Raw genomic sequence first — 9,542 nt, forward strand, 5'->3', positions numbered from 1 at the left:
GAAAAATTTAAAATGTTGGAGAAAAGTACCCAATTGTCATATTTGAGTAAAAGTAGATATCTTAATAGAAAATGACTCAAGTAAAAGTCACCCAGTAAAATACTACTTGAGTAAAAGTATCAAAGTATCAAAATTAAATGCAAATTGCTAAAATATACTTAAGTATCAAAAGTAAAAGTATAAATACGTTGAAATTCCTTATATTAAGCAAACCAGACGGCACAATTTAGTTTTAAAATGTATTTACAGATAGCCAGGGGCACACTCCAACATCATTTACAAATTAAGTGTGTGTGTTTAGTGAGTCTGACAGATCAAAGGCAGTAGGGATGCCCAGGGAGGTTCTCTTCAACTACAGATACCCTAAAAACCTACATAAGTAGTACTTTAAAGGATTTTTACTTAAGTACTTTACACCACTGTATGAGCGGAGAAAAATACTCGACAGACAAACATCTGATCGTTTTCCTATTCTGCTAAGCATTCAAAATGGAACAAGTACGTTTGAGTGTCAGGGAAAATGTATGGAGTGAAAAGTACATTTATTTATTTAGGAATGAAGTGAAGTAAAAATTTTCAAAAATATAAATAGTAAACTACAGATACACTCCAAAACTACATAAGTAGTACTTTAAAGTATTTTTACTTAAGTACTTTACACCACTGTATGAGCTGCTCTTCCTTACTCTACTTCATACCTCTTCCTTACTCTACTTCATACCTCTTCCTTACTCTACTTCATACCTCTTCCTTACTCTACTTCATACCTCTTCCTTACTCTACTTCCGTTAAACCCCGTACACAGGAATTTGACATTCAGCAAATAGGTGATAAAAACCTAAAATAAATTTCCCTCTGCACCACATAGAGCAGTCTATACAGAATGAACTGCCTCTACAGAACATACAATCAATACTTCATTTGGAAAAACAGACCATAAGTGTTTACAATAAAGACAAATGCTTAAAAAATAACATTTTATTTCAAGTTCGTACAAAAGTTTAAAACTGTCCAGCAGCATTCCTGTAGTGTCCCTTCTGTCCATTTAAAATGACACTGAAAGACAAACATTAAAGCAATTAAAACCACACAAAGCACGCACACCTCATCTTGAAATAATATATTTGGCCTGCACAAAGCAGAGAAAGTGAGGCATCACAATTTTTTTTAAAGTAAAAAAAAAAATCCAGCATACCCATGTCATAATTGGTCCTGCAATCGCTGGTCATCGCAGTACAGGTGTAGAGGTGCAAGATAAGGTGCATGCGAGGTGCACTAGTGCAGACATCTTACATTCCTGAAAATGAGAAAGATATTAGAGAAAGTACATACATTTTTAGTGCTACTGAGTGGCTTTATTCTAGATTTTCATGCACTACCAACATTAGTGTAACCAGATCTAGTCATTAATGTTGAGGATATCCGGCCACTTATGTTGTCACAAATGCAGTTGAGTAGCAGTCAAGGTTTGCATCATTCAGGTAATTGGGCAACCAAAAACACTGGTAGTTAACTAATTCACTAAATCTATAGCCCTCTTATTCTAAGATTAAATACCTTTGCTGGAATAAAATGCCTACGGAGCCCATGTTAGTGAATTTACCCTGAGACTTAACATGGACTGCTAACATTTTCAAAAAGGTGAGTGTTAAAAATACAAGAGTTGATCAAAAATCTCTTCTTACCTACCAGCATGGTATATAAAATACCCCTTCCTTTCTCGAGCTGCCTCTCGCTAGTCTTACAAGAGCAACCATCTGTACTCAAAGACTGCTGCTGTCCCCTGCTTCACTGGCTCCTCGCGGGGATCTTGCTACTTCTCTCCCTTAGCTGGTTCCTCCCAATGACTAGCCTCTCAGCTGGCTCCTCCAATTGATAGGCTAGTCTCAAGTTCTGTGTGTAAGCTAGACTCCAATTGATTGTGAAGCTATGAGCCAACAGAAAAGCCATTAAGCAAAACTTTTATTTTGTCCAGTGGCAACAATGCTAAACTTTAGGGGAGAAACCGGCCCGGCGGCCCAGAAGCACAAAGGCCTTTGACCTCTGTATGCAAGCAGGGTATTTTCACCAAAGGCATTGAGGTAAACTATCTAAACAAAAATTCACTTTTCTAAACAATGACATGCTTTGATACTGAATATGGAACATAACGCAAGTACTCTGAGGATATTCCAATTACACTTCATACCATCTACTCATCTGTTGAGGACTACTCATCTCATGTAACACAATCAACAGGAACCCATCAATCAAAATACACAATGTAAAAAAACAAAACTGAAAAGCGGTTTATTTAATCTTGATTTGGTGGCGGTTACATCTTAAAAACACCCTATAGGTGCGGGGAAAAATCTAAATACCTACATAAAACCTTAGTGGAATGCTTTACACTTCAAAGACAAAAAAAGCAAAACTACAAAATCATATAATCCTGCTGGGAAGCATTTGACAAGAACGGTTTGAAAAGGACCCACCCATTCCCCTCCCTCCCTCTCCACATGATTTTTCCTTTTCTACTGTACATTTCTCTTCATGTGGCAGATGTAAACCTGCCACAACTGTGCTTGGCTGAGCAGATCTAGGGGGTAAACCTGCTGCTTCCTTTCCCTGTCACCTCTCTGGCTCTCCTCTCCTAAGTACTGTAGCCTGTTGGACAATACGGAACAACATTGTTAAACTTTTGCACCTTCCTTCTTTCGTCATTATCAGCTACATTTGAGTGGGGTCAAGAGGAGAAAAGCCAGGAGCAAGCCTTCAATTCAAGCCCGTTGCACTGCATAGCAAAGACAAGAAGGGCAGATTGTGTGTGTGGAGTTGGGGGGGATGTTTCAAACTCAGTCCAATCCATATATGCCAAGGGGCTCAATAGATGGTAGATTCTGTGAAAGTAAAGGTTTGCTGCTGGATCCCCCATACAGAACTCAGACAATCAATTTCAGCACATGTATCACGGTATATGATTGCCCTCGAGCCTAGGCCTACTGGCCATATGTAAAGGGAGTGCTTTGTTTTCTAAAAACAACTATGCTGCATCTTGGATTAGGCTGTGCCAAGGAAGCCACATAGTGGAAATGGCAATCTCAATTCCTCCAATGTACGGACTCCAAAACTACATTTAACAGTCCAATCTAGAGGTGCAGTGCAATTTTTTCAGTACAGCGCTTACCTCAGAACCTAGAACCTTCGACCTCCGGAGCCCCCTCCATATCCACCACCGGAGCCTCCTCCGTAACCACCTGCAGAATGGGCCAGGTCTTACGTAAGTGCTCAACTCAAGGGACTAGCTACTAGGGAAACGCCTATATTTTCCTCCCTTACAAATCCAGGGACTTAGGCTCAGTTCTTCTTTACTTCAAGGGGAAGTGTAACATGGGACTTACCACCACCACCAACACCACCACCACCACCATATGGGTTGCTGCTCCGGCCCCCTCCACTGCCGCCACTATAGCCGCTGCCTCCTTTCATTGGGCCGTAGCTGGAGGACGACTGGCTGTTGTAATTGCCAAAGTCATTGTAGTCTCCACCACCACCACCACCACCACTTCCACTGCTGCTCCCACCACCACTACTAGCTCCGTAGTTACCTGCAAGAGGACACAGATAGTAGTTTTAAATTCCAAGCTATCCATCACACACAGCTATCCCGATACAAAACTAAGTGATGGCACTATTTATATGTGCAGCGCACCATTGCTTGGTTGACCTACCACCTCTGTAGCTTCCACCACCACCACCACCTCCATTGTTGTAGTTGTCGTATCCTCCTCCTCCTCCATAGCTGCCACCCTGGTTACCATAACCACCGCCGCCGCCTCCGCCATAGCCCCGGTTGCCACCACCATACCCGCCGGGACCTCCACCATAGCCGCCACCTAAGGAAATAAGTCAAACAAGTTAAGCTTTTGGACAAACTGGCAAATCCTCCCAAAAACATTGCCCACATTTTATTTTACAATATCTAGAAAAAATACAGAAGAACTCACCATTGCCTCCATAGTTATTGTATCCATCGTTATCACCATATCCTCCACCTCCTCCTCTCCCTCCACCGAAACCACCTAGGAAAAAAATCGTTACAGATGTGAGAATAACTTGAAGCCTGCATTGCACCTGGGCAACCAACTAGTAAATTAATTCCCTACGGAACAAGGATGAATATGGTTTAAAAGGAAATAAAAACCAGAGTGCTCATACCTCCATATCCGCCACCTCTACCAAAGTTTCCACCTCTTGGCCCTGAAATTCAGACAAACAGGTCAGTCACTTTCTCAACATCACATCTAAAGCTTCAGTTGTTGTTGGGAATCAACTGCTACAATACATACCGGACCGGTTCATGTCTTCCTTTGACAAAGCCTTCCTCACTTCACAGTTGTGACCATTCACTGTATGATACTTCTGGACTGAAAGGAGATTGTTAAAAACAGATCAGTAAATTACTCGACGAAAAAAAGTAAAACATCTAAATACACAATAGCAGCTTTTCTGTATCAATGGTGTTGACTTGAGAACTTACTGACAATCCTATCGACTGCATCATGATCATCAAATGTAACAAAGGCAAACCCCCTCTTCTTCCCGCTGGTCCTATCAGTCATGATGTCGATGACTTCGATCTTGCCAAATTGATCAAAGTAGTCCCTAAGGTGATGCTCCTCTGTGTCCTCCTTGATGCCACCCACAAAGATCTTCTTCACAGTGGTGTGTGCACCTGGCCTTGAGGAATCCTGTCCAACATGACATTCAAAATATTAAAATCACTTCAAAAGAGAAACAGAAGATAATTAAAAACAATTCCACTTCATATTCAGAGACTCCAGCAGCACCCAAAAACATCAAATTATGTGAAACTGGGAGGTTTTTGTGTTTTGTAGTCACAGCAGACGCCGCTCACCTCTCTGGACACCGCTCTCTTGGGCTCCACTTGGCGGCCATCAACCTTATGAGGACGAGCCTCCATTGATGCATCAACTTCATCCACAGAGCTGTAAGTGACAAAGCCAAAGCCCCTCGATCTCTTTGTGACTGGATCTTTCATTACCTGAGGAATTGAACCGTTAATTTGCTGATATAATTACAAAAGTACCAGTCAAAAGTTTATTTAGACTATTTTCTACATTTTAGAATAGTGAACACATCACAACTATGAAATAACACATATGGAATCATTTTGTAACCAAAAAGCGTTAAATGAAAATATATTTTAGATTCTTCAAAGTAGCCACCCCTTGCCTTGATGACAGCTTTGCACTCTTTGCATTCTCTCAACCAGCTTCACCTGGAATGCTTTCCCAACAGTATTGAAGGAGTTCTGACATGCGCTGTGCACTTGTTGGCTTCTTTTCCTTCACTCTGCAGTTCAACTCCAATTTGGACTCAGACAGATTTCCACAGGTCTAATGTCCATTGCTCCTGTTTCTTGGCCTAAGCAAGTATCTTCTTCTTGTGTAGTGGTTTCTTTGCAGCAATTTGACCATGAAAGCCTGATTCACGCCGTCTCCTCTGAACAGTCAAGGTTGAGATGTGTCTGCTACTTGAACTCTGTGAAGCATTTATTTGGGCTGCAATCTGAGGCTGGCAAATCTAATGAACCAATCCTCTGCAGCAGAGGCAACTCTTGGTTTTCCTTTCCTGTGGTGGTCCTCATGAGAACCAGTGCCATCATGGCTTTTGCAATTGCAAGTGAAAGAACTGTCAAAGTTCTTGACATTTTACAGATTCACTTCCTTCATGTCTTAAAGTAATGGGAAGTTGTTTCTCTTGGCTTATTTGAGCTGTTTGACTCCAGGATGCTGGCCTAGGCAGAGTTCGAAAGAAAAAGCCATATCTCAGACTGGCCAATAAAAAGAATATTAAGATGGGCAAAAGAACACAAACACTGGACAGAGGAACGCCGCATCCCGGAGTTGCCTCTTCATGGTTGAAGTTGAGTCTAGTGTTTTGCGGGTACTATTTAATGAAGCTGCCAGTTGAGGACTTGTGAGGTGTCTGTTTCTCACCTAGACACTAATGCACCTGTCCTCTTGCTCAGTTGTGCACTGGGGCCTCCCACTCCTCTTTCTGTTCTGGTTAGAGACCGTTTGCGCTGTTCTGTGATGGGAGTAGTACATAGCGTTGTACAAGATCTTCAGTTTCTTGGCAATTTCTCACATGGAATAGCCTTCATTTCTCAGAACAAGAATAGACTGACGAGTTCTTTGTCTATTGTTCTGGCCGTTTTGAGCCTGTAATCCAACCCACAAATACTGATGCTCCAAATACTCAACTAGTCTGAGGCCAGTTTATTGCTTCTTTAAATCAGAACAGTTCTCAGCTGTGATAACATAATTGCAAAAGGGTTTTCTAATGATCAATTAGCCTTTTAAAATTATGGGTTGGGGACAATTGGCCACTAAAATGTGCAGTTGTGTCACACAACACCACAGATGTCTCAAGTTGAGGGAGCGTGCAATTGGCATGCTGACTGCAGGAATGTTCACCAGCACTGTTGCCAGATCATTTAATGTTAATTTCTCTACCATAAGCAGATTCCAACGTAATTTTAGATAATCTGAGACGTCCAAACAGCATAACAACCGCAGACCGCAGAGTATGGCGTTGTGTGGGCGAGCGGTTTTCCGATGTCAACGTTGTGAACAGAGTGCCCCATGATGAGTGGGGTTATGGTATGGGCAGGCATAAGCTACAGACAACAAGCAGCATTGTATTTTATCAATGGCAATTTGAAAGCACAAAAATACTGCGACAAGATCCTGAGGCCCATTGTGAGGCCCATTTTTTAAAGGCATCTTTAACCAAAAGATGTTAAATAAATAAAAAATGTACTAGGCAAGTCAGTAAAGAACAAATTATTGTTTACAATGACAGCCTAACCCGGCCAATCCCTAATGACGCTGGGCCAATTGTGTGCCGTCCTATGGGACTCCCAATCATGACCGGTTGTGATACAGCCTGGAATTGTACTAGGGTGTGTAGTGCTATGAATTTATTTCATCTATATGAACAGTAACTCATTAAAAAAATAACTATGAAATTGTTGAGTTTATATTTTTGTTCCGTATTAGAAAAGCAATGCAATACTTACCACACAATCTGTGAGGGATCCCCATCTTTCAAAATGGGTCCGCAAACTCTCGTCGGTAGTCTCGAAGCTCAGCCCACCAATGAAGAGCTTGCGGAGCTGCTCCGGCTCACGGGGAGACTGAATTTAATACGAGGGAAACACACTGGATTAGAAGCAAATGGGGATCATTGCTAGCCATGGCAAGTCAGGTCTACTACTACACTCAGAAATGGCCTACCGTTACTTGCTAGTTAGGCATGCGGCCTGCTGCTTTAACGCATCGGGAGCCTGGGTTGGTAGCCATTCTATGAATAAGCCATTTCGCTAACGCTAGCTAGTAAACTATCTATAATACAAATGAACAAGCAGTGCACAATTTGAAATGAATTTAACGCAAACACACTAGCGCTTTTTGCTTATTCAAAGTCCGCGACAAAAGCGGATCTCCCAGAGCTAACGTTAACTATCGAGCGTCACCGCGCGCCCTCTACTAGCTAACGTTAACTGGCTAGATATAATGGCGGACTGTACACTTTACTTGATGCAGGCGCCATAAAAATTCAGTTGCAATTGTGAACAAATGGGCGAATGTTTACAAAAATGCATCTTCATAATAAGTTGTGAAAATACTGGTGACTCGCTAAATAACAATGCTGACAAAGACCTTTACAACTGCAGATCAAATGGCCTGCTGTCAGATCAAATGGCCTGCTGTCATGTTTAACGTTAGGTAAGTAAGAATGCGTCGCCTTCAAATAGCACAACTGTTACGGACTAAAACGTTACAACCAATCAGCACGTTAATGAATAGTAATCAATACAAACTTACCTCCTTCGACATTCTTTAAAAAAAATATATTTAGTTCGACCGTAGCGTAAATAGAAACGAGCTAATTCATGCGAGAGCTATTGCCAAGCTAGCGTAAGCTGTGCTAGCCTAGAGACTCAACAGCACTGCTGTGATCAGAATGAACAACATAGTGATCCGCCCCTCCAGCTCGGTGATCTTCTTGTTCTTTGGGATTATGTTGGCGAATCGCATCCTATTTAAAGTGTATACACCGCCACCTACTGTACTGGAGTGTGAGGCCATTCACGGCCTACCTACATTAAATAATTTGTGATACGGTACTATACAATTGGGGTAAAGGAAAAATTACCCTGACAACTATTAGACCTCTCGAAATAAAACATGAATAAATTAATATATACAAAAATTCCCATTCCACTATTTACCTTATCTAATCCTACTCCAGTACACTACCACTCAACACCTCCTGTAACTGTTCTGCAGGAAAACCTTGCAGTTTCAAGTATTTCTCTGCCGCTGCCACAACAACCTCAATTTTCTGTGACTTTCAATCTATTTCTGCAGTACAACCATAGCTATGAATGCCAAGAAATCTACCTTACATATTATTCCTATCACTCTCCATTCGTCTCTGCCTACTCACATGAATCCTCTCAGGATCCCTCACTGTGTACTATCTTCCTCTACCGCTCTCTTCACTGCTTCAGCATACAACACATTCTGTACCACTCTCACCCGACCAACCTCAACCTGCCTTTCTCCCACTGGACACCTCTGATTTCCAGCCCCATGGGCACCCCTACAACTAAGACACACAATTTTCTCCACCAAAACTACACATTCCTTTGTCTCATGCCATCCTGCACACTTCTCACATCTAGGACTCTCCTTTCTACATACTGATGCAACATGCCCATAAACCTGACACCTTAAACACTGAAGTATTTTCGGAACAAACGCTCTCACCTGATGACTTACACTTCCTTAACCTTATCTGGCAAAGACACTACATTAAAACTCAACAGGACATACAACGTCTTCTCCCTTTGCCTCACACTCTCCACTGGATCTGCGTCGCACCAAATGGAAAGCTACGGAGACACCGGGAATCGTCACATTCAACTGATCTTCCTCAACATTTAATGCCACCCCCATTGTCACTCCTTTCAATGGTGCCCTGCTATGTAGAGCAAAGCGATCAAGTGATCAGCCAGCTTCCTCTGGTCTGAAGAAACACAATAAATCATCACTAGTCCACTCCTAGTTACTTTCACCAACTCAACCCCAACTTCTTCTCCACCCAACCTATCACCATATATGGATCAGCGGTCCTCACTGCAGGAACTTCATCCACCCTCTCATCAGGTTCCATCTCAGAGCCTCTGTAACACATGTCCCACTTTTTGCACTTGATGCCAACCTTCCTCGCCACACCGCCTCCCACTACACTCAACTTCTTCTCAACAGTCATCACTGCACCTGCCACCACATCTAATTCATCCTCACTCTCGTCACTCTCAATTTCCTCAAGTTCTTCCAAAAGATCTGTGAAATCGCTCATTCCCACATAACCATTTCCACTGTTCTCCTTTTTTTCTTGTCCTTATCTTTCCCCAGATCTTTCAGAAGGCATTTGTAATCCCCCACTTCATGTTTATTCATAAT

General features: G+C 42.1%; 1 protein-coding gene across 3 annotated transcripts; it reads right to left on the reverse strand.

Annotated features, from left to right (window-relative positions):
• Positions 1 to 963: 963 nt before the first annotated feature.
• On the reverse strand, positions 964 to 8,050 carry LOC115143094 (heterogeneous nuclear ribonucleoprotein A1-like). Of its 3 annotated transcripts, XR_010458811.1 has the most exons (12): positions 7,896 to 8,050; positions 7,088 to 7,204; positions 4,898 to 5,044; positions 4,520 to 4,730; positions 4,329 to 4,406; positions 4,198 to 4,239; positions 3,987 to 4,061; positions 3,711 to 3,875; positions 3,381 to 3,587; positions 3,167 to 3,236; positions 1,196 to 1,297; positions 964 to 1,056 (listed from the first exon to the last, which is right to left on the reverse strand). XR_010458811.1 is itself a non-coding variant. In XM_029683166.2 (11 exons), the coding sequence occupies exons 1-10, from the start codon at positions 7,905 to 7,907 to the stop codon at positions 3,175 to 3,177; spliced, it is 1,116 nt and encodes a 371-aa protein (XP_029539026.1). In that variant the 5' UTR covers positions 7,908 to 8,050; the 3' UTR covers positions 1,941 to 2,646; positions 3,167 to 3,174. The 3 variants fall into 3 exon arrangements, 1 of the variants encoding a protein (XP_029539026.1); XR_010458812.1 differs by lacking the exon at positions 3,167 to 3,236; XM_029683166.2 differs by lacking the exons at positions 964 to 1,056; positions 1,196 to 1,297 and adding an exon at positions 1,941 to 2,646.
• Positions 8,051 to 9,542: the final 1,492 nt, after the last annotated feature.

Source organism: Oncorhynchus nerka, linkage group LG15 (genome assembly GCF_034236695.1).
Source record: "Oncorhynchus nerka isolate Pitt River linkage group LG15, Oner_Uvic_2.0, whole genome shotgun sequence".
NCBI lineage: Eukaryota > Metazoa > Chordata > Actinopteri > Salmoniformes > Salmonidae > Oncorhynchus > Oncorhynchus nerka.